General features: G+C 49.8%; 1 protein-coding gene across 2 annotated transcripts in view; it reads right to left on the reverse strand.

The window, feature by feature from the left end:
* The window catches only part of DAAM2 (dishevelled associated activator of morphogenesis 2), a 710,965-nt gene that overhangs the window by 16,278 nt on the left and 672,857 nt on the right, over nt 1-21,830 (reverse strand). For both annotated transcript variants that reach the window (XM_073224569.1, XM_073224568.1), the window contains exons 4-15: nt 20,055-20,129; nt 19,541-19,635; nt 16,647-16,980; nt 15,712-15,822; nt 14,414-14,517; nt 13,257-13,323; nt 12,106-12,223; nt 9,763-9,901; nt 7,066-7,124; nt 6,738-6,922; nt 5,853-6,152; nt 1,505-1,612 (exon numbers count right to left, since the gene is read on the reverse strand). In XM_073224569.1, coding sequence (XP_073080670.1) covers nt 1,505-1,612; nt 5,853-6,152; nt 6,738-6,922; nt 7,066-7,124; nt 9,763-9,901; nt 12,106-12,223; nt 13,257-13,323; nt 14,414-14,517; nt 15,712-15,822; nt 16,647-16,980; nt 19,541-19,635; nt 20,055-20,129 — 1,695 coding nt within the window. The remainder of the gene's footprint in view (nt 1-1,504; nt 1,613-5,852; nt 6,153-6,737; nt 6,923-7,065; nt 7,125-9,762; nt 9,902-12,105; nt 12,224-13,256; nt 13,324-14,413; nt 14,518-15,711; nt 15,823-16,646; nt 16,981-19,540; nt 19,636-20,054; nt 20,130-21,830) is intronic.

Here is a 21,830-nt window from a genome sequence, read left to right on the forward strand (position 1 = left end):
AGGCTGGCCTGAGTGGGTTCAGAGAGGCGAGCGGGGACAGAACAGGGGCTTCTCATCTGAACTTGTCTCCGCTCTCCAGGCAGGGAGGCCAAGACCCATCTGCCCTCAACCCCATTGCCCCACTTTCCCCACTGGCCCCCATGCTGGCCCCGCCCATGGGCCCCGGAGACTGGTTGGGCTGGGCCAGAGCACTGGCCTGGAGAAACTCTCAAACTAGAGGCAGAACGTGATCGGCCACGCCCGGCACACCCGTGTACGCGGTCCCCCCGCCCACTCTTCCCGGTTCACAGGAGCTCCAAGTGCTCAGAAGGCCTTCCAATTCCAGCCAAGCCACATCCGGCGGCCATGCCAGCCTGATATGGGCAGAGCCCGAAACGCTGGCTGGAATGAGGGGTAGAGAATCTGATGCCTTAAGCACCTACATTCATGTAACGACCACCTGGTTTTTCTCAGACCTCTAGTCAGGGCCAGAGCCCTGCTCGCACCCCATCCCTGTGGCTGTTTCCCTGGGAGCGGTCACACGTGCCCCAGGTCCTGTCTGCCCTCAGAAAGGGTCATCGGCGGGTCTCAATTTGGCAAAAAGCAGTGGGGAGCCTGACTACAACATGCAGCCTCTGTCCAGGGCCCAGGAAGGAACAGACCCCACCCCCTGGCATCTGGGAAGGTCATCAGGGCTCAGCAGAGAAAACATGGAAGCAAACAGCACAGCCTGGAGAGGAAACAGCCCCTGGTAGGCAGCCCAGGAAGCAAACTAAGGCCTCTCGGCTGGTGATGTCCAAACTGGACTTGGTGGGAAGGCCCCCAGATAGTGCTTGGCTGCAGTGCAGATTCCTGGGTCCCAGCTCATCTCCCGACACACATACTCATGTAGGGATGAGGTCTGAGAACCAGAATTCTTGACAGTCCCCACAGGTACTGCCCAGGGTTCTGCCCCACCTCCACGCCCCTGCTCCTGCTGCTGTAGGAAGAGCGGGCTACAGCCATCTGCGCACAGTGGCTGCAGAACAAAGCCCAGGGCCTCAATCGGCCTGCCCAGAACCAGCCCCAGCTTTCACCCCCTAATGTGGCCTGCAGCAGCCCCATCTTCCTGGAAACATCAGCACCCTCTGCGAACTGCTCGTGAGGGTGTTGGGCAATGAGAGTGTGGTTGAGAAAGTTACGATGCCTGATAGACATAGGCCCTGGATCCTGGGGCCAGAGAAAGGACAGGGGTCACGGGGGCCAGGTCCTCTCCAGGGCTCCAGGATGAGAGGAAGGAATGGACAAAATACTGTTTCATCACTTGACATGTAAATACGAACTGTAATACAAAGGGATGTTTCTCCCTACTGCTCCGCACACGTCTAATTCATGCCTACATTCTCAGCAAGAACAGAGTGCCTGATGAAGAATAAAATCAGCATACATGAAATGAAGGGAGAAAGGGAGGGAGGGAGAGGCTGAGGTTTGGGTTCAAAGGGTCTAGGTAGTCACAGCCCAAGAGGCCAGGAGGGCAGGGTCTTACCTGGTGCCTCTGATAAGCTGAAAACATTTTTTCAAAGTCCTCTAGGTCCAGAATCCGAAATACCTGCATGTCATCAATCTCATTCCATACAGTGCCAGGGACGCGCTCCTAAGAGTGAGGCAGGGAGAAGACCCCACGGTTGACTCAGCTCCTTCATCATAGCGATGTCCAGTGTCCCCCCAGCCCCACCTGTCCCCCAGCAGCACATGCGACAACAGCCTGGCTTTCAGGCCTTCAGAAGGGGGTCTATTGCTCCCCTTGAACCTCCACCCAAGGTCAATTCTGTGCCCCAAGGGAGAAGCCGGAGACAAGCTCCTCTTCCTCCCTTTCTCCTGGCGTCACATGTGAGCGTGTTCCAGAAATCAGTGGGAATGCAGGAGTGATAGGTGGGCAAGTATGAGAGGGGGTTAAGCAACTCCTTCCAGAACGACAAAACCAAGCCAGCGTTGTCAGGGCACTCTCCCTGAAGGTCAGGGTAGGTGGAAACACTGGCAGGAACTGTGCCCACACATATTTGGGATCCTCGAATCCTCAGTGCAGGCTGCACTTCTGGTCTGAGATGGTCGTTTTCTCTCCCAGGAGTCTTCCTCCCACTTGCCCGGATTCCCAGAAAGTGGACAAATGCCAAAGGCTGGGACATCCTGGCTGCCAAAGTGACTACTCAGGCCAGCAAGACTGCACCACAGTTTCCTGTTGGTCAGACCCAGGAAGGGGTCCCATCCCTTATGACTGGGATGGACCCAGGGGTTTATACTCCAAGGGGTCTCAGCTTAGGCACTGCCCCACCTCTGTGTAGGACTCTAGACTGAACCCGCACCCCAGAGGGGACGGTCTGGTATTCTCTGGGGAGGAGTTGTTAGCCAAACCAAGAAGCCCAGGGGCCTTGTAAACACCCTGATAATGGCAGAGAGCACAGCCCCTCCCACGGTGCTCCACTCTCTCCTCCCCAGAACCCTCACCTAATCAGAGCTTTGCTGTCCTTTCGAACAGAATCTCTCCACCTTCCCTGGCCCAAAGGGCAGCCAGGAAGCCTTCCTAATGCCCCCCTCTCCGCCTCCCTCCATCTCCCCCACAGCAAGGCTTGGAGAAACATACCTTTCCCTCAGTTTTATTTTCTTAAACTCTGGAAAGGGGAGGCTAGGCCAGAGCAGGGGGGTGGGAACATTCCTGTGGCCTTCCTAAGGCCAGGGACCCTCTTGTGGAATGCCAGGCTAGGAAGCTTAGAGCAGCAAGGGATACAGGCAACTGGCCAAACCCAACACAGACGCATTCTTTTCATGGCAGAAAGAACCACTCTGTGTGTGTGTGTGTGTGTGTGTGTGTGTACACAGGAGCACGCGTGGGGTAGGAGAACGGCCCTGGGGCAAGGAGCCAAGCTCCTGGAATGGAGTATACATGGGAGGCAGAGACAGGACAGGAAGGGAAATGAAATCTGGGAAGGCAGGAAGGGGAAACTTCTAACCGGCCCCCCATCTTCATCCAGGCCTCGAGTAGGGGTGGACATGGTGGGAAGGCCCCTAGAGGTAAGGCTTCGCACTGGTCTTTATTCCTAGCAAGGCCAGGATGAGCAGAGAAGGGCTGCAGTGGGAGGGCTGGATGCTCAATGCCAGGCAGAGGCTCTCATGGGACAACAGGCTGAGAATCTGGGCCCTTGATTCCCCTTCCCTCCCCCTCCCTCCTTCCCTCCCTCCCTCTCCCTCTCCCATATTTTCCAGTCTTTGTGGAGTGTGGCTGGGGTCTAGAGCCAGAGAGAGGTACATTTATTCCTGGTATTCTCCACATCCTCAATTTCTCCAGGTTGCCTTGAGGTGCCTCCCATGTACAATAATTTCTGAATTTAATTTTTACACTATTCTGGCCAAGAGCTCACCATCACCAGTCTAGATTCCTGGGGCTTCAGCCACTCTAGAGGCAACCTTTACAGGCCAGGGAACTCTTACCCCAAAACACATTTCACTAGCTTTCTCCCCTAGAGCACTTGGGGTCAGAACAACCCCATCAGCCTGTAGCCCCAGCCCGTCGTCATGTGGGGCTGTTGGCTACCCATGCTCTTGTCATGTCACCCAAAGGGAAACCGGGTCTCAGTGAGGCTTACTTGCTGGGTTGGAGTGAGGATAACATACTTAAAGCAAGCACGGTGTCACTAATAATAACTAATCTGATATTATTATTATTATTATGACTTTCTATGTGCCAGTCACTGTTCCATGTGCTTCCTGTGAATTAAGCCAGCTAATCCTCACCGCCATCCTTTGACGTGTGTGTCAAAATTACCCTCCTTTTACGGATCAGGAACCTGAAGCCCAAATGATGAACTCAGCCCTAGTCATACAATTAAAAGTTGGGGCCTGGAGTAACAGATTCATAAGTATTATTGGACGCCCCTCTACACCTCCTGTAAGTGCTCTCCATCGCCTCATCCATCCACCTTGTATTTTCCAGTCTAGGAATGAAACTCTGGCCTGCTCTGGGTCCCTGAGGAATTTATATAAACTTTATTATTATTGGACCCCCAGAGAAAATCCTCAGCACAATGCTCTGGGTGATGGAAATGTGGCAAAAATAATTGCTCTGTTTTCCTTAATTGTTGGGGTGCTTAATCATCTTTCCATTATCTTTTTAAAACCTTAAGTTATAAGCACAAGAGACAAAAAATGTTTCTTATTTGACCACCCTAAAATATATGATTCCCGATCATGAACAATGAGCGCTCCCACACAGCCTATGCTTCTGCAGAACTGCTTGTCGGCTCACAGGCAGGTGGCCTCTCTGGCCTGCCTCCTGTCCGTGCAGAGGCATCCGCACGGCACAACTGTGCAATGCAGTTGGTACAGACTCAACAGTGTTGATTCAGAATGCTGCTAACAGGTGGTTCTAACATGTTCATGACTCAGATGGGAGATGTTATCAGAGACCCAGGAGATCATGAGGGGGCTGGGTTCATGCTTTGTCTTTCCACCTAGACTCTAAGACCAGAGATGGAAGGGATCTGAGGGGTCATCTCACAGACAAGCAAACTGAGGTACAGATATAATGAGTGATTGCTGCAGGTCACACAGTTAGTTAGAGCCAAGCCTGCTTTGTTTAGAGGTTAAACCTCCCCTTCATTTCATCCCCAGGATGTCTAGGCTTTTCCTTGAACACACTTCCTAGTTTGCCAGATACAAAGCTCTTAGAGGGCAAGATTATGCCTCATCTTTTGCTATTATTGGTCACAGTCCCCAGCAAGAAGCTTTATACAAAGCAGACCTCAGACCAACTGGCTGGCTGGTCTACCATTAGGAGACAGCATCAAACAAATAGCTGACCACCTACTAGCAATCCTACCTCTCTTCCCACTTGCATCTCCATCTGGGCTCATTTAAGCTCACATAGAATGGTACGGTTACGAATTCCCCAAGAGTCAGTTCCACAGAAGACAGAAAATCAGAAGAGACAAGGGCAGAGGGTATCTCGTAGTACCAGATCCAAACTGATGTCTGCATGGTTGTTGTCTTCATGGTGTGAATGTGGGTCAGACTGCTTGACCTTCTTGCCTTGGATGCGTTTACCTCAGAGACAAAGCCACTGGTCCTCTTACAGGACATAGTATAGAACCAGAGATAAGGCCTGCCCCGGGCTGGAACTGGCCTTCAATTACAAGCAGTCTAGTGTGACCCAAGGCATCTCTACTCGATGCTTATGAGAATCCAGCAGAGGAATCAACTCTCACCTGTGGACCTGGGATTGGTGGTTCTTAGTGGACAATATTCATGAGGGCCTCTCACTGCTGAGCAGTGTAGCCAAGTAGCCAGCATGCACACCTTACCCAGGAGGACGTCAAAACAGCTGCAGTTTGACATCAAACTCTTCATTGCATGGGTGCTTCATGCCCCCTCTGTCATAGCCTCATCATTTCAATCCTTTGAACATCTTTACCATCTATAGACCTTGGCCCAACATCTTTGCCTGTATCTTCTACCCTTTTCCTCAACCTGACCCTATCCTTGAAATTCTAGCCCAGCCCTTGTCTTGTCTAGAAAGCACTGCTGCTTGGCCCCTGCTCTGGTATCTGTATCACTCCATTAGCACTCATCGCACACACATTCCACCTGCAGGTGGCTTTGTCAATGTGAGCCTCATCACATGCCAGGCTGTCTCCTCCCAGGGTAGGTGCCCTTCCCAGTGGATGGTGGGCTGTCTGGCATCAGCAGACCCCATCTTCTGTATCCACTATGCCCAGCCTTACCTGCCAAAGAATGAACCCAGGGAGGAAATCTACAAACAAGGAGATCTAGTGGGTAGCCAGTCCATGGGCCGGGGACCACCGTAGGAGGATGGACCTACTGATCTCCTCCTTGCTACTCACCTCATTCAGCTTGACCCAGTTGAAGGACTTCAGTGGATGGGAAGGCTGGGGGACACACTTCTTCCTGAGTAGGGTATCACTGCTGGGGAAGGGCTCCGGAGGGAGGGGCAGGCCCATGCCAAAGCAAGGTGGGGCACCGGGAGGAGTTGGAGGCCCACCGGGTGGAAGGGGTGGTGGTGGCGGTGGGGGGCAGCAAGCGAACGGCAGAGGGGGTGGGGGTGGAGGCAGGGCACTGGTTGTCATAGAGGAAGACAAGGTAAGGGGGGCTCCAGGGGGGAGTAGGGAAGATACAGGTCCTGTCTGTGGGGAGACAGAAAATCAGAAGAGACAAAGCTGTCAGCAGGGATGCCCCAGGTCACCACCACGACTCCTCTCCCTACTCCCATCCCCACCTCTCCGAGACCCACGTCCTGCTCTCACCTCCTGCACACATTTGGCCCCCATTTTCTCTCTCTGAATCCAAAATATGCAACACACAGAAACACAACCACAAACGTACACACATAAGTCAAACACATACCCACACAGACACTGGAGAAGGCCACACATCACAATGCAAGAGCAGGCCTGATGCCTACAGCTGTGTAGGCTACTGCCCGCCCAGGGCGTCCAGCTGAGGGGAGGGGACAGCCACACCCCAGCCTGCTCTCTGCTTTCCAAGGTGTGCTTCCTGGGACAGTGGCACCCCAAGGAAAGAGCACTGTTTTTCTAATTAACACAAAGGTGCCACCCGACAGCCTCACGTGCCCCTCCATCCGAGGCTGAGACCTCCGTCGCTCTTCTCCCCGATCCTGGGGTCTGCGGCCACTCCCCACACCTTCTCTCCTCACCCTACCTTGAAGGTCTTGGCCTAACTATTAAAAGGAGAGGAGGGTCCCCACGCACCGAGATCTCACTGAGTTGGGCTGCCAGCTCCGCCACTTGTCCCCGAGCGTGGCGCAGCTCCTGGGACTCCCGGGCCAGCTTGTCCTTCATCTTGTTCAGTGTGCGCATCATCTCTTCCTTCTCCAGCGTCTTCGTCTCACATTCCCGCTCCTTCCTCTCCAGCCTGCTCACCAGCTCTGTGTGTTCTGGGGTGGGAGGGAGTCAGGAAAGGAAGTGGGGAGAGAGAATGTGCCTACATGCGTCCCCCTGCGATAGGGGAGGTGGGTCCTGAGCTGGGCAGGGCTGGGGATACGCGGAGGCCGCAGCAGGTCCAGACAGAGCCCCTCACCTTTCCGGAACTTCTCGGCTTGGTCTCGCCACTGCTTCACTTCGTTCTCATTGATGAGCCTGGTGGGTTGTGGAGAGAAGGGTCTGCTCACCACTGGCTCACAGATTCCCAGAAGGCATGTCATCTCCGACTCCCCATTTTGGTACCGTGATTTCCAGTCTGTCTACCCACATCACGGAGGCTAGGATTTTTACTCTCCAGATGTCGGTCCCCATCCTCCCCATCCCTGCCCAGGCTCATCGTGCGTCTCTCCAAGGGCCGTGAAAGCTGAAAGGCCTCTCAGACACCTTATGATCCAACCCCTCTGTGATGTATGGAGGCTGCTGAGGCCAGAGATGGAGATAACAGTGAACTAAGTCTCAGGCTTCCCTTCACACATAATGACTACACCCCTTTGCAAAAACAGGTTTTGCATTAACAGAGATTAAAATATTGGCCCTACCGTGGTCCAGGCTCCCACTGTGTAAGAGCCTCGCCCGGGCCACCAGCACAGAATGAGTACGTTGAGCGAGAAGAGGGGTGAGCCTGCACCATAGGAAATCCTCATTCATGTCATTGGCAGTTAAAACTGAACTTTCGCCTAAACACAGTACGAGAGTGGGGAAATCCCAAGACGAGATCCCAATAATCATTCTTTTGTAAATCTGAAATGTGGATCCATGACTCTCGGCCCTGTCAACAGATTAAGGATGTAAAGAAGAACCAGAGTTGGACGGGAAATAGTTTCTGAAGAGATTTCTTTGGAGAGAGCCACTGCTGTCCTTCGCTGGGGAGCCACCTCCCTTACCACCCTCCAGGGAAGTGGTTTCTTTGAGCCCCCTCAGAGATGGCTGCCCCATGTTCCCTGATGTTGGGAAGGGGCTATAATGGACTGGGACCTGCCCTGGGGCCCGGCAGGTCCAGAGGAGGAACAATACTGGAGACCAGTGTTGTGCTGGGACTGGCTGGCACTCCTGGGGTTTGTTGGTACAGAGACTGCATGAGGGCTGCTCATGGGCCAGATGTCAGCGTCGTGGAAAAACTGGGCTGGAGCCATTTAAGCACTGCCCAAGAAGCTCTCCTGGCAGAAAACCAGGCACTTGCATAGTGTAAGTCTGTGGGCCCTGGGCTTCCATCAGAAGCTGATGGAAGAGGAGATGATACCAGCCCCAGGAAAAAACGACAAGCTTGCATGGGCAGTGACCAGGGTTTTACTGAGAGGCACCCAGCAAGGAACTTTTGAAGATTCTAGGAATGCATTTCATGTCTTATCCATGCGCCAAGCCCAGAGAACTGGAAACCTGTTTACTTAAAGTTACCTGATCAAGCAAGACCTTTTCTCCTTCCTGCCCTTATGCTGCCTCTGGTGGGAGTCAGAAATGATTTGGTAGTAGAAAAGGGGGACAGAAGGGGTTAGAAGAGCATTAGAACAGAGAAAAGAAGCCAACACACTCACACATGTGCGCACGTGTGCACACACACGCACACACACACCCTTCCCACTATAGCTTTCGGCCTCAGCCCAGGAAGGAGAGAGATCTAAAGCTAAATCAAATCTAGAATGTTGACCACATCTGAGACTAGTCCTTCCAGTCACAGATTCGGGACTAGGTTGGCAGCTTAAAATGATCTTAGGACTTCCACTGCCCAATAAGAAGCAAGACATTCTTTGGACCTGAGGCTTTTTCATTGTTTGGCAGAGGAGAAACTTTCCCACTAAATAGCATAAAAAGTTAGTAGAAAATAAAAATAAAAACAAAGCTGCAATTATAGTTGCAATTGGCCAACACACCAGTTAGGATTTAAACTGTATCAACATCCAATTATTTGTGCCAATGAAAACAGTAGCATGAAGGGTTCACAAATCATTTTCTCCCTGCTTTTGGAATGCAATACAACGAATCACTGAGAGCCAGTTTATCTCTCTAAGGGCAACTGGCTCAGACTCATAGTGAAAGTTAAGTAAAAGTTTAACATTAAAAGTCAGCATGTTAACATTAGGCCTGAATATTAATTGACATGACTTTCAACTTGGTTTTCTTCATTTCCCTATACCCAGAGTCAGTCTAAGATGACAGACCAGAAGACCTTAGACTCCGACCTTCTTGGGCAACCGCTTCATGGTTAAATCACCTGCTCCACAGTAATGGTCACCAACTTTCTCTAAAGGGCCAGAGTGAATATTTTAGGTTTTATATATCCTGTAGAGTCTTGTGTTTGTTTGTTGTTAACAACTCTTTCAAAATGTAAAAACCATTCTTAGCTCTGGATCCTACAAAAAAAGCTGGAAGATTGGAGTTAGCCCGCAGGCCATAGTTTGCGGAAGGCTCCTCTGGTTACTGTGTTCCAGTCCCCCTCCGTCCACTCCATGCAGTGGACCATTGAGAGTTGTGTACATCCTCCATAAACCTGCGCTGTCCAACAAGGGAGTCACTAGCCATATGTCACGTGGCCATTTGAATTTAATTAAAATGAAATAAACTTCAAATTCATTTCTTCAGTCACACTAACCACCTGTCAAGCACTTAGCAGCCACATTTGGACAGGGCGGATATGGAACATTTCATTATCTCAGAGAGCAATAATGGACGACATGACTCAAGGTCTGCTTGAAGGCAGCTGGTTTGAGAGAGGAAGTGAGGTTTCACTGGCGAGACCCCCAGTAGGAGAGAGATAGGGAAGGAGGAAGAAAACAGGTGAGGGCTGGCCACTGCTTACATGTTGACGATATTCTTCACGTTGAAGTTCTCCAAGGGAGCCAGGTCAGGATCCACACCCCTTTCATCCTGGAGGACAATCTGCTGAAGGATGCGGTCTAGGAGCTGCCACTGCTGGAAGTAGCCACCATTCCGCTTGTCTGAGAAACGACAGACATTGTTATGTTTCCTGAACCCTGGAGCACCCTGGGGCCCTGCCCGGGAGTCAGCACCTGGGCTCAAGCTGGTGAGGCAGGCCCTTCTCTCTTGGCAACCTCCCAACCTGACGGGGGAGGCAATGCAGTTTTTGATGATGGAGACTCACACATCCAGTCATTTCCTGATGATCTGCAACTGACCTGCAAGAACGTGTCAGCCCTCTAGATATATTTCTCTACTCCCTGAAGTGCTTCCTGGCAGGCTTTCTTCCCTGTTGCTACCCTGAGCATCCTATGCCTCGGGAATGCAAATTGATTTTTATGTTATCCAAAGAAAAAGACCTTTAAGAAAGTAAATCTGCTCCAAAATATTACGTGCTAAATAATTAAGTCTCCAGGGAAATGTTTTAAAAAGAAAAGGTTTTAAGATTATCCATGCTATTGCCCTACAGAGAAAAATGAATGGAGAGAAAAACTAACTACAGAGATGCACTGAGAGGAAGTCCAGCGGGTTGGAGAAGAGGGAAGTCCAGGCAGATTTCTTGGTGAGGGTGATCCTGAACTCTGCAGGCAAAGGCATGGGGTGTCGTGCGTGATGCCCCAGGGCCCCAGTCTCATCCTCTGCTCAGGATCTGCCTGCACACAGCCGTCGTTTTCATGTGTAGCCATAAGCTCCTCTTTCTTGGTCCTTTATTTTGACTCTCATTGTTTTATTGGAATATAGATGATCTACAGTATTATATTGGTTACAGATGTCCAATACAGTGACTCAATAATTATATACATTACTAAATGCTCACTGTGGTAGGTGTAGCGACCCCCTGTTTCCATCCTAAGATATTATAATATTACCGGTTACATTCCATTGCTTTGACTAATTTATTTTACAATTTGAAGTTTATATCTTGGTTCTTGATATCAAGTACTTTGTCTTGACTGACCTCCAAGGCAGTCAAACAGCACAATCTTGACCTCAAAGGCAAACCATAAATGCCTACAAGGTAGAAGGTCATATCTGCAAAGCCCTCTTTTGAGGCAGAAGAGAGGGACCTGTTCACATTGTCCATGGAACACCAAACACAGGAACTTGTGGGAGCAGAAGTCAGGTTTCCCAGGGACTTCCCACATCATCCATGAAGACCTTCAGGACTGAGTCTTGGAGAAGCACTGGTCACTTCCCAGTCCAGTTCACTGTCTCCTTTCCTTTCTGTCACTCCCCTGACACATGCATTGCAAAGTGGCCTAGTTTTCTATTTGCCTTTCACCCAGGAAAATAGGGTAAGGCCAGTCACTGGCTCACAGAACATGTTTCATCTAAAGCCCTGACCCCAAAGGAACAAAAATTCCTTCCTATGTAGATACTCACACAGCCTCTAGTTCATCCATGTAAACCTGAGATGATAATGCACATTCCTTGAGCTCCTCTGCAGTTCCAAGACACTGTGCTAGAGGCCCCACATCACGCCCGGCCCAGAGTTGGCACAGTAAGTTGTAGCTGTTGCCACCTTCACCACAATTACCAACACCACCATGATCACCACTAAAGAGACTGTCTAGGCTCACCACTCTGGTGGGCCACACGAATTTTCCAAATATTCTATTTTGTGAAGAGCTTAAATACCACATGGTACAGTGAAAGCTCATTTCAAATTGCATGCTGGGGTGGCTATTAGTAATTATGCATAATTTATTCAGTTACTATGCACACCTGGATCTTAAGAGCTTAGCATCTGCTCCTGTACGTGCTGACAGTTGGTATTTGTAAAGAGAGGCAGGGCCAAAGGTGTTACGGCGGGAGCCAGCAGGGCCTAGATGGAGGTGTTGATGAAACCTTTTAAAAAAAGGCATGCAACCTCCACATCTGTGCTACTCCCCCAGCACTTCTTTCCAGAAGTCCCCAACAGGACTACCACTCCCCTATAATGAGCAACAGCCAGAGCTGGGTGATCAGACTACTGCTTGTTAGACTAGGACACTGGCACTGCCCAGGACTGAGTTCCCAGCACCACCCCTGGGTGATGGGAAGTCCTGACCCCACAGAGGGAGGCAAGAGGAAGGGTCCAGATCCTGTGGCCTCTCCTCCTGGGGGTTGTGCTGAGGGAGACATGGTCAGACTCACCAACCCAGGGAGATCTTGATACTTTGTCTCAACCTGTCCCAGGCCAGGCTCAGGCTGGCTGAGGGAATTGGCAGTGCGGGCTACTCACAGGGCATTTGCAGGCAGTGGTGCAACACAGACAGCAGGCACGGGTAGGCCTCGGTGTGCTTCAGCTTCTTGTGGATCAGCTCAAACATCTGGGAAGCACTTTTGGTGTCAATATGGACCTGGGGGAGTGGAGGGCGCAATGTAAGGGGTGGAGAAGGCAGCAGAGGAAAAGATAGGAGAGAAAAGACCCTGCCTTCATCCACTGGGCCCCATGCCCCAGGGCGGAGCAGAGGAGGAGGGAGCCGTGCTCAAGAGAGAAAGCAGGGCTTCTCAGCCTCGGCACTACCGGCATCTTGGACCAGACAATTCTCTGTTATGGCAGCTGTCCTGTTCATTGCAAGTAGTCAGCAGCATCCTTGGCCCCCATCTATCAGATGCAAGTGGCATCCTTCTCATACCAGCTGGCACAACTAAAAATGTCTCCAGACAATGCAAATGTCCCCAGAGGCAGGGGCAGCAAAACCATTCCAGGTTGAGCACTACTGGTTCAAAGTAAGGGAAGGGAGCAGGTGTACAGGTGAGTCAAGGAGCATGTAGCATAGCTCCACCCAATCTGGGTTGGTTCAAATACTGGACCTACTGTGACAACAGGCTAGCTGCTTATCCTTTCTAACCTCACTTTCCTTATCTGTACATCCAGGGCTTTTGTGACAATGTAATGGGATCGTGCTTGGTGGCTGAAGCACCACCCCAAAAGGAGGTTTCCATTCAGATAGGGGTTTTATTGTACAATATTTAAGCAACAGAGATGTGTATTTTCAGGATTACTACAACTAAAATGAAAATACGATTTGGTTTGCTGAGCATGATCTTGTTAGTGGTCATGGCAGGGGTGACTCAGAAAACCACTGGAAGGCAGGGGGAATGTCAGCAGGGGGAAAAGGCATTTGAGACTAATCCTGTGTAAGAGCTGGTTCTCTTTCCTTTGGGGGTCACAGTCCCCCAGGGTATAGGTGCCCTGCCAGGTAAAGCCAGCCAGGTGAGACCCAACAGAGCCAACATACAGCCAGGTTCCAGAAGCAGGGCCTGGTGATGGGGCGCCCACAGGGGACCCCACCACACTGGGCCTACTACCACAGCACAGGGTCTGGAGGTGTGGCCGTGCTGCCGCTTGGGACCCCCCACGGTCGCCCACCCTTGCATGCTCCTCACCATGTCGAACCTCCTGGCTAGCTCCAGGTCATCCTCATTCCGGACCATCTCGAAGAAGTCTAGATGTCTGGAAGAATGTGGGGGTAGACAGCACAGACATCACCACCAGGACATCCCTGGTTGGGGGCTGCAGCCCCTTGGAGCCCCGCAGCAGCTAAATCTAAAAGCTTCATTAAACTGAGGCAACAGGGAAACAGCAGAAAGCAGCCGCCTGTCTGTAGGTGAACGGGCCCGCCCGGGTCCATCCCATCACCATCCGTTGGGCTTTCTCACCTTTGGCACTAGTGGCACTGGGGCGGGATTATCTTTGGTTGTGGGAGGCTGGCCTGCGGGTTGTAGGAGGCTCAGCAGGGTTTCTGACCTCTGACCAACAGATGCCAACAGCTTCCCCCCTCCCACCCACCCACACTTTCAAGTTTGGCAACAAAAACGTCTCCAGGCATTGCCAGATGGGGGGTAAGATCACCCCCAGTCAAGAACCACTGCTGGACATCTACCCTCCCCCATGTTCTCGTACTGTCCCCATGTCAGCCTCAAAGCCAATCTCTCTCGTTTGCTACCTCACTCACTCCCCAATTCCACCTCAAAAGGATACATGCTCTTTCCCTAAAGACCCAGTGTAATGCAACAGTCTGTACCCATGGGACAGACCAGAGGGGCTCCCTGGTGACGCGTGGGCATTTAATTATGCCCTTTGATCAAGGGTCTTTGTGGCCTGCATTTGGAGTGGGGCTTGTCTTTGTTGAGCGGGGCTGTACTGCAGGGCCCACAGCACTCCTGGCCTCCAACAGCCAGCACCAGCAGGGCCCCGGCCAGCCATCTGAAATCCAAAGAGCACCCTGCATGTTCCCAAATGCCCCCCAGGGGCCAGTACCACCCTAGCTGGGTACTACAGCTCAGCCTGTCTAAAACATCAGAGATGAGACTGCAGGCGAGCAAAGAGAGCAGGCAGAGGCCTAGGTAAGATGTGGGTCAAGGGGGTGGTGGGACAAGGGGGTGGGAAAGCTGTCCCCTCCGCCCACAGAGCTGATTCTGAATCCATGCTGGGCATGGCAGGTGGCCTCCAGTGGGAAGGGCAGCCGCCACCAAAGTCCTGACCAACCCCCACAGAGGCCCTGTCCCTGGAGGTGGCAGTGGGCAGGCAGCTTGGGCCTTACTTGTCTAGGATGGCGTTCTCATGCTGCCGGAGCTTGTCAATCACAGGCTGGATCCCCAACATTAGGAACTCATACCGTAGATGTAGGCGGAACTCCAGATTATCCTGGGGTCAATGAGAGAGGACCAGACTCGTCGGCTGGTCTCCTGCTCCACAGGATCCCCCAGTGGGCCCCTCCTCACTACTCCAGTCATTGTCCCACCCCATCTCCTGTAGCAAACTCACCCAGAATGGCTCAGGTCCCAGAGTTCCAAGAAAGGGTAGAAGGAGACATCTTTTGACCTTGTTATTTATTTCTTTCAGGTCTCCTGCCTCACTTCCTTTAAATATGAGTTTTTTCTTCTAGCTTTTTTCATCAAACAACAGTATTGTAGAATGATAAGCATAAACTTTGGAATCAGACAGATCTTAGTTAAAATCCCTGCTCTGCCATTTACTAGCTTTGTGATTTGAGGAAAGCCTTAGCTTTTTCATCTATAAAGTGGGTACAATATTACTCTTACCTACAGGAGTGATATTCATATTCATTACTGATGAGGTATGGTTTATGGTTACCAACTAATCAGAACAGATGTCTGTCATAAATAGCTAGGACTGACAAAGGTGATGTCAGCATTTTAGGGACAGGTTATTTCCTCAATCCACCTCACCTAACTCAGGTCATCAGGACTGGATGCAAAAAAAAAGTATGCTGTCAGAAAAGAGGGGAAAGCAGAGATCATTAAAGTTCCCTTTTGTCCCTTAGCAGGCTGACCTTGGCATAGAATTTGAAGTCACCTACTCTTCAAGTTCTTCTTCAATTGTTGTTATTTTATTTAATGGTCTGAGAACCCCATTCTGACCCCAAAGGAAGGAAAATATGAAGTCACACCTAGGAGAAGGTGCTAGAAGAGCATGAACAGCCAACCCACAGACCAGTCCAGAATCAGGAAACCTCTAGAAAGAAGATCCAACACTTGCCCTCCTCCCATAAATGATCCCCCACCACCCTAAGCCATCATCAGGCAGCCAAGCTCAGGGTTTGTCTATGACACATTCAAAACATAGTGCTACCCATGCAGGAAACTCCCCAAGAAGCCCTCATGACAGCAGGATCCATGACAAGCTATTCTTTCTGGGCCCCAAACCAAAGAGACAAGAGGTGATGAAGACAATCTGAAGATGATGATGGTAGTGACAGCCACCCCAGCCAGGTGCCTTGGGCCCTTCCTTCTGCCACTTCCCCCAGGAAGGACTCACACGCTCTACCCCAGGTCCAGAAAGTCAGGAAACAGTAAGGGCAAGAAGAAGATGGCTCACCTCTCCAGCTCCAGCATTGAGGACAGCATTGATAAAAGACATGATGGCTGTTTTCAGATTCACTTCATCCCGGTAGCGGCCCAAACTTCGGTCTAGCTCATTCAGCAGTGTCTGGATGGAAAGGCAGGACAGAAGAGGAGAGGAGGGCTCAAGCTGCTATAAGTCCAACATCCGTGCCTTTTCCCCAGGTTGCAGCGACCCAGCATGCCCCATCCGTTCTCACTACCCAATCTATCCAAGTTACCCTGGCCCTTCCCCCACCTAGCCTTCCCCCAACACACACTTCAATCTCAGCACCGCCCTGCTTCCTTCAGGGCTTGGTCTACACTGTTGGGCCGCTCTGAAATGCTACTTCAGCCCTTTCAAGCTTTGACAGCTCCTAAGCAATCCTGGCCCAGCTCCTTGACAGCATGGGTCTGGCTTGTATCTCTTTTGCATCTTCTGCAAAGGGTCAGGGGCCACTTTCTGCACAGTGTAGAGCTTCAAAATGTTTGATGACAGAATAAACAATAGCCTATACTGATGAATAACCCATAGGGTTTCCAAAGACAGTGCACATCTATTGAGTCTTACTCCAAAACACTTTCTATGTGTTGTCTACCTCATTGCTTTTCTGGGGCAGGTCAGGGAGAAGAAAAGAAAATGGCATGATCTGAGCTCCCAGAACTGGTCCCAGCATCCCCACTGCGGGCACTCGCCCAGGTATAGGGCCTGAAATCTTGACCCCAGCAATTGCTTTCAATTCAATAATTCTTGACTGAGCCCCTGTGAGCTAGGTGTTGGGCTCAGAGATGCAGAACCACAAAAAATGTAGCAGATAAATATTCCAGCTTCAAGAAACCCATGATCTAGTAAGGAGTCCATTTTCCTAGTCAAAGCCCTATTGCTTAAGGTCCTCCTGACTTTTTATATAAGCCCTCTGCCAGGCACCTCACCTGGAAGCGCGTGCGCTCTGCCGCATACACCTGGTAGTGGAGCATGGCCTGAAGCACTTTCTTGTGGCCACCAGGTACAAGGCACACAGCGCCCAGGATCTCCAGCACAGCCACTTTGGTCTTGCTGTTTTCTGTGCGCAGGCTCTGTGCAATGGTGCTGATAGCCTCTGGCTGGGCCAGCACGTGCGCCCGCCCCTGGGAGTTGTTCATCAGAGCCTTGATGCAGCCAATCAACGAGGTGTGGATGCGGCTTTCACAGGTGGCGTGGTCCATGCTCCGGAGGAAATTCAGCAGACAGGTCAAGCCCTCCAGCTCAATGAAGCGGGTCACAAACCTGCCCAGGCAAGAACCGTTGGCAAAACAGCTATCCTATTTGCATAGCATTCTGTTTACATTCTGCAAATAGCTACCCCATTCCCTGTGTACCACTGTGTCTCACCTACAGTAGCCACTTGGCTCCTTTATAAAGTTTATCTAAAGCACTGAAATCCTATCACCCTCACAGGAGACTTGCATCTTATTTGCCTTTAAACACTGTGCATCTGCAAGCCACGACTGTGAGCTGCACAGCTATGATGGTCTGAAGGTGAAGGGGATGACACAAATTCTACAAAATTATTACGATAGTTATCATGACTGTTAAACATGGAGACTCATCTCCAGCAAGGATGGGAGCTGAGAGAATTACAGTCAGACGACAAGGACTTCCAGACAAGGGGCCCATCAGAGTCACTGAGACAAGGGTCCATGGCCAGGGAAAGTACACTTCAAGGGATCCTTCAGAAAACAGATGAGTTCTCCTGAATATTAGCAGAAAACATTAAAAACCATATAGCTCAGGGATTCTTCACCTGGAGTCTGTGTTCCCCTAAAGAGTCAATGGCTAGCATTCAGGAGTCCATGAACTTAAATGGTAAAAGAAAATTATGCCTTTCTTTTTGGTAACCTCTCACTGAAAGTTAGCAGTTCCTTCACTGACAAATACAAGCAATAAACTACACTAGTATTAGCAGAATCTGTGACTTGGTCACCCAAAGAAATTACGGTTATTTTCACACAAATTACAGCTGTTGCAGTAATCTCCAAGTATCATTTCTACTCATTATCACTTCAAAATTATGGTGCTTGCTAGTTCATGGCTATTTGAGGTACAAAGAAGCACATTTACTACTACTCCACAAATTTTTCATGTTTGGTAAATATATTTCAATTTAATTGGTTTATTTTTTATCTTACACTGTTTTTAATTATTTTATTAAGTTACTTAAAAACACCATTCTGATAAGTAGTCGATATGTTTCACCCGGGCACTATAATCATTTGTGGCATAACATACACACGCACACTAAAAGGCTTTGAACACTTGACTTAATAGAACAATAATTAGTGATCTGAGGAAATGTGATAAATGGAGCTGAGGGAAGCACTACATGGAATTAATATATTTGATAATAATGGTGTATTTGTGTGTATTTCTGTATTATACAATATGCCTAGAAAAATAGAATACTCTCACAAATTAAGTTGTTAAAAATAGGTATTATTTACCTTTTCTATTATATTCTTTCTGTATTCTACAAAATTTCCACCATGATTATGTGTAACTTTGTATTTAGAATTTTAAGGGAAAGAGAAATAAATTAAAGTGGGAGATGAACCTGGCAACCTCCCCTCAACCCCTCTACTTCCTGACTTCATCACCTTCCTGCATCCCCTTCCCACACCGGACCCCCCCCAACACCTGAGCGGTGATGGGGATTAGGATATTCCCATCTTCCTTGAGGATCTGTTTTGGGTCCAGGGGCAGAAGCTCAACCAACACACACACACATACACACACACACACACACGCACACATGCACACAGACAGACCAGTGTGCTGCTAAACATTTAACAACTAGCTCTCTGGAGAAAGAAAGGAGAAAGGCCTGATTATGGTGTTTGCCAATTTCTACCAGCATAATACTGCCAGCATAGCCATTTTCAGGCTATCAATGTGATGTCACTGAATGTGGACCTGGGACTTGTTTATGGTATTTCCACCATGCATATACAATGGACATAAGCTCAAGAGAGTACATAACAATAAAAAATATACATAACAGTAAAATGTGGTAAAATCATTAGGTAATTAGGGAGTAATGTTTCAGGTATTTATTACTTTTGGTTTTATTTATTACTTTTATTTTTGATATAATTTATTTAACATAATTTCATATAATTTACATTTTAATTACAGCTATGTTCAACAACCAACTTGCAAAACTGCTGCAAATTTAACAGCTGGCTCCTGCAAGCTGGTCGGAGCCAGAACGCAGATGCAAGAAGAACCTGTGGCTCTTGGCCATCCTTGGACCCTGGCGCAGTGGGCCTGGGCTCGGGGAGTTGGTTTCCTCTGCCTTCGAGAAGTCATTCCCTTTTCCTTGCCTGGTTGCTCCTACTCTACCAGGCGCAATCTCATCCAGAGACAGCAAGTCTCCCCCTGGTGGTTGGAGCGTTTCTCACCCACACCTGTCTCCCTGGGTGACTCATTCTCAGAACTCTTTCTTATGCACGGTGTCCTTCTCCGAAGGGCCACCTTCCCGCCTATTCTATTCTCCCCAGAAGACAAGTACCAGCCCTCAGCTTCCCTTCAGATAGCTCTTAGGACCTGAGGTTTATTCTCCTGTGGTCACCTTCCCCCTCCCCACCTTGCCCACCTTCGGGCAGCCTCAGAGAGTCCAATGGGAGCTGGACTAGGGAATGCTGGGAACTGGAGCTGGCCAAGGGGCCGAGCATGGGTGAGCACTGCGCGAGGCTTCAGGAAGTAGGCGGGAACCCCTCTCACCCCCGGACCCCCCACCCCCGTGAGAGGTGGAGGAAGGGCGTGAGGGACGGGGAGCAGGCTGGGTCACCTCATGGGCTGTGTCCGCAGGGCCGTCTTCAGGTCTTCCACCACTTGGTTCCTTATCTCTGTCTCCTCCTCATCAAAGGCGTACAGACTCTGCATCTGTGGCAGGGAGTGGGGTCACGCCGGACTACCTTTCTCCTGGCTCCCTACTCCCCCCGCCCAGGTGTGACCAGGGCTACGCTCGCCTCAGCAAGTGTGAGGCCTCAGGAATGTTCTATGAGACAGAGGATCAGGCTGAGAAGACCTGAACTTCACTTTCCTCCTCTGTAAAGCGGGGAGAATTACTGGCCCAGCCTATTTGCCAAGCCTGTGTGATACACAAATGGTTACCAAATGCTTAAATGGTTGGGGGACCCGAAAGTCACACGGGAGGGAGGGATTCTGTTGAAATTCCTCGGGCTACCCTGGGAAACTGCTGATCCCCAGGGAGTGGGGTGTGAGATGAGGTGCAGGGACAAGGGAAGCCCCATCCACCGCACAGCCCTTCCCTGTGGAGCCAGGAGAGGGCAGCCACTCACCGCAGCCATGGAGTTGATGCGGTCGATGTAGTAATCAGGCCAGCTGGTCGCCAGCTTGTTGGGGTCCTCCTGCTCCTGGAATGGGAAGAAGGAACTGTATGAACCAACCAGCAAGACAAGCCCATGGCCTGAGATCCTCAGCTTCATTCCACGTCAGCAGACAGATCCATTTCCCAGTCACCTAGACAAGGTGACTTTAAGGAAGTTACAAAATCTCCCCAGGCTTCCATTCCTTCCTCTGTAAAATGCAGATCATGAACATTGATCTCATGACCAGCCAACAATTGTGCAGACATATACACATTCAACGGACAATTTATACAATTTAAAAGTAAATTCTTTTTTCCTGTTACATTTGTTCTGACTCTAATAAAACATAATTTTATTTCTGTTGCATCTAATAAAAAAGTGTGCTTCTATCTTATACATCTATTTCTCCAAATTTTACTTTTCTGATAATATCGTTCTCATTGTATTTTACAAAAGTATTGTCTGTGACAGTTTAGAAAATTAAAAACTTGGTCTTTCAGATAGTTTGAGGAACACTGACATAAATTATTTGGTACAGTACCTGACATATAGTAGTGCTCAGTAAATAGTAACTTTACAAAAAGAGGGAAAGAGAAATTCCCAAGACCCTGGGTTTTAGAAAAACTCAGGAGGGGGCTGTGCAGCTTGGAGGCAGAGCCCAGATCAGAGGACTGTGGCCCAGCCGTCAGGCTCCAAGAGCTGACTCTTCCATAAGGGTGGGCGAGAATGATGGGAGTTACTGATCATTGAAAATCCAGCCCTCTGCTCCAGCCAAAGGATCTGTTTCTGGGCATTCCACACCCACTGCTCCTTCCTGTCCCAGTCCCATTTGGACATTTCCCCTCCTTTGCTTTCTGCCAATCTCCTGCTTTCAAATCAGCATAAAAACTGACCTCCTCTAGCACCTTCCTGACCAACCACCTGTCTGCCAGCTGGCCTGGACTTTGCCCTACATCCCTCAACTCCATCCACTTGGGCTCCATGGTTTTGTTTTATAAAACCCAAATTTTAGACCAGCAGGAAAGGTGCCTTGATTCAGTCTTTGTGATTCCACCTGGCTCTCTGGGTTAAGTCTCCATGGCTGAAGCCCCCAAATGCTAACTTCTGCCTTGGAGAGGAGATCACAGAGCCAAAAACAAAGGCATCATCAAACACACACTTTCCTGCCTTTCCCGGTTCATCATTTACCCATTCCACGTGCTCTTAACGAGCACCTGCTCATGCCAATCAGTACACTGAAAGCATTGAGCCAGTCATAGTGTCTGCCTTCCAGACAATAGTCTAGTGCTAGAGGCAGGGTGATAAATGCTCTACGGTGGAACTGTCCATAGTGGGCCATGGAAACCCGGGAGGGGTTGGGATTCACTGAACACAGAAAACTCTAGAGGGAAGTCGGGTTGGGGGGTTGTGAGAGGACTGGGCTGAGTTACTGAGGATTACTGAAGCTAAGATAGATGGGGACAGTGTTACAGACAGAGGTGTGAATGTGTAGGGAAATTATACATAATTTGGCTTGGAAGGCAGAGAGATGTACTATGTTTTAATACTCTTATTTTAGCTGTATTAAGAGATCAGCTTAAGGGAGCTCCATAGTAAACAGATGGAAAATGGAGATACATGAGACAGATTAATTACTCCTGGACTTAATTTTCTCCTCCCTCCCTCCCTTCCTTCCATGACTTGAGCTTTTTTAAGACTTGCTTTTCTCACAGTGAAATTCCTAGACAAAAAGCATAGCATGCTGCA

The sequence above is a fragment of the Manis javanica genome, chromosome 16 (assembly GCF_040802235.1).
Source record: "Manis javanica isolate MJ-LG chromosome 16, MJ_LKY, whole genome shotgun sequence".
In the NCBI taxonomy this organism is placed as follows: domain Eukaryota; kingdom Metazoa; phylum Chordata; class Mammalia; order Pholidota; family Manidae; genus Manis; species Manis javanica.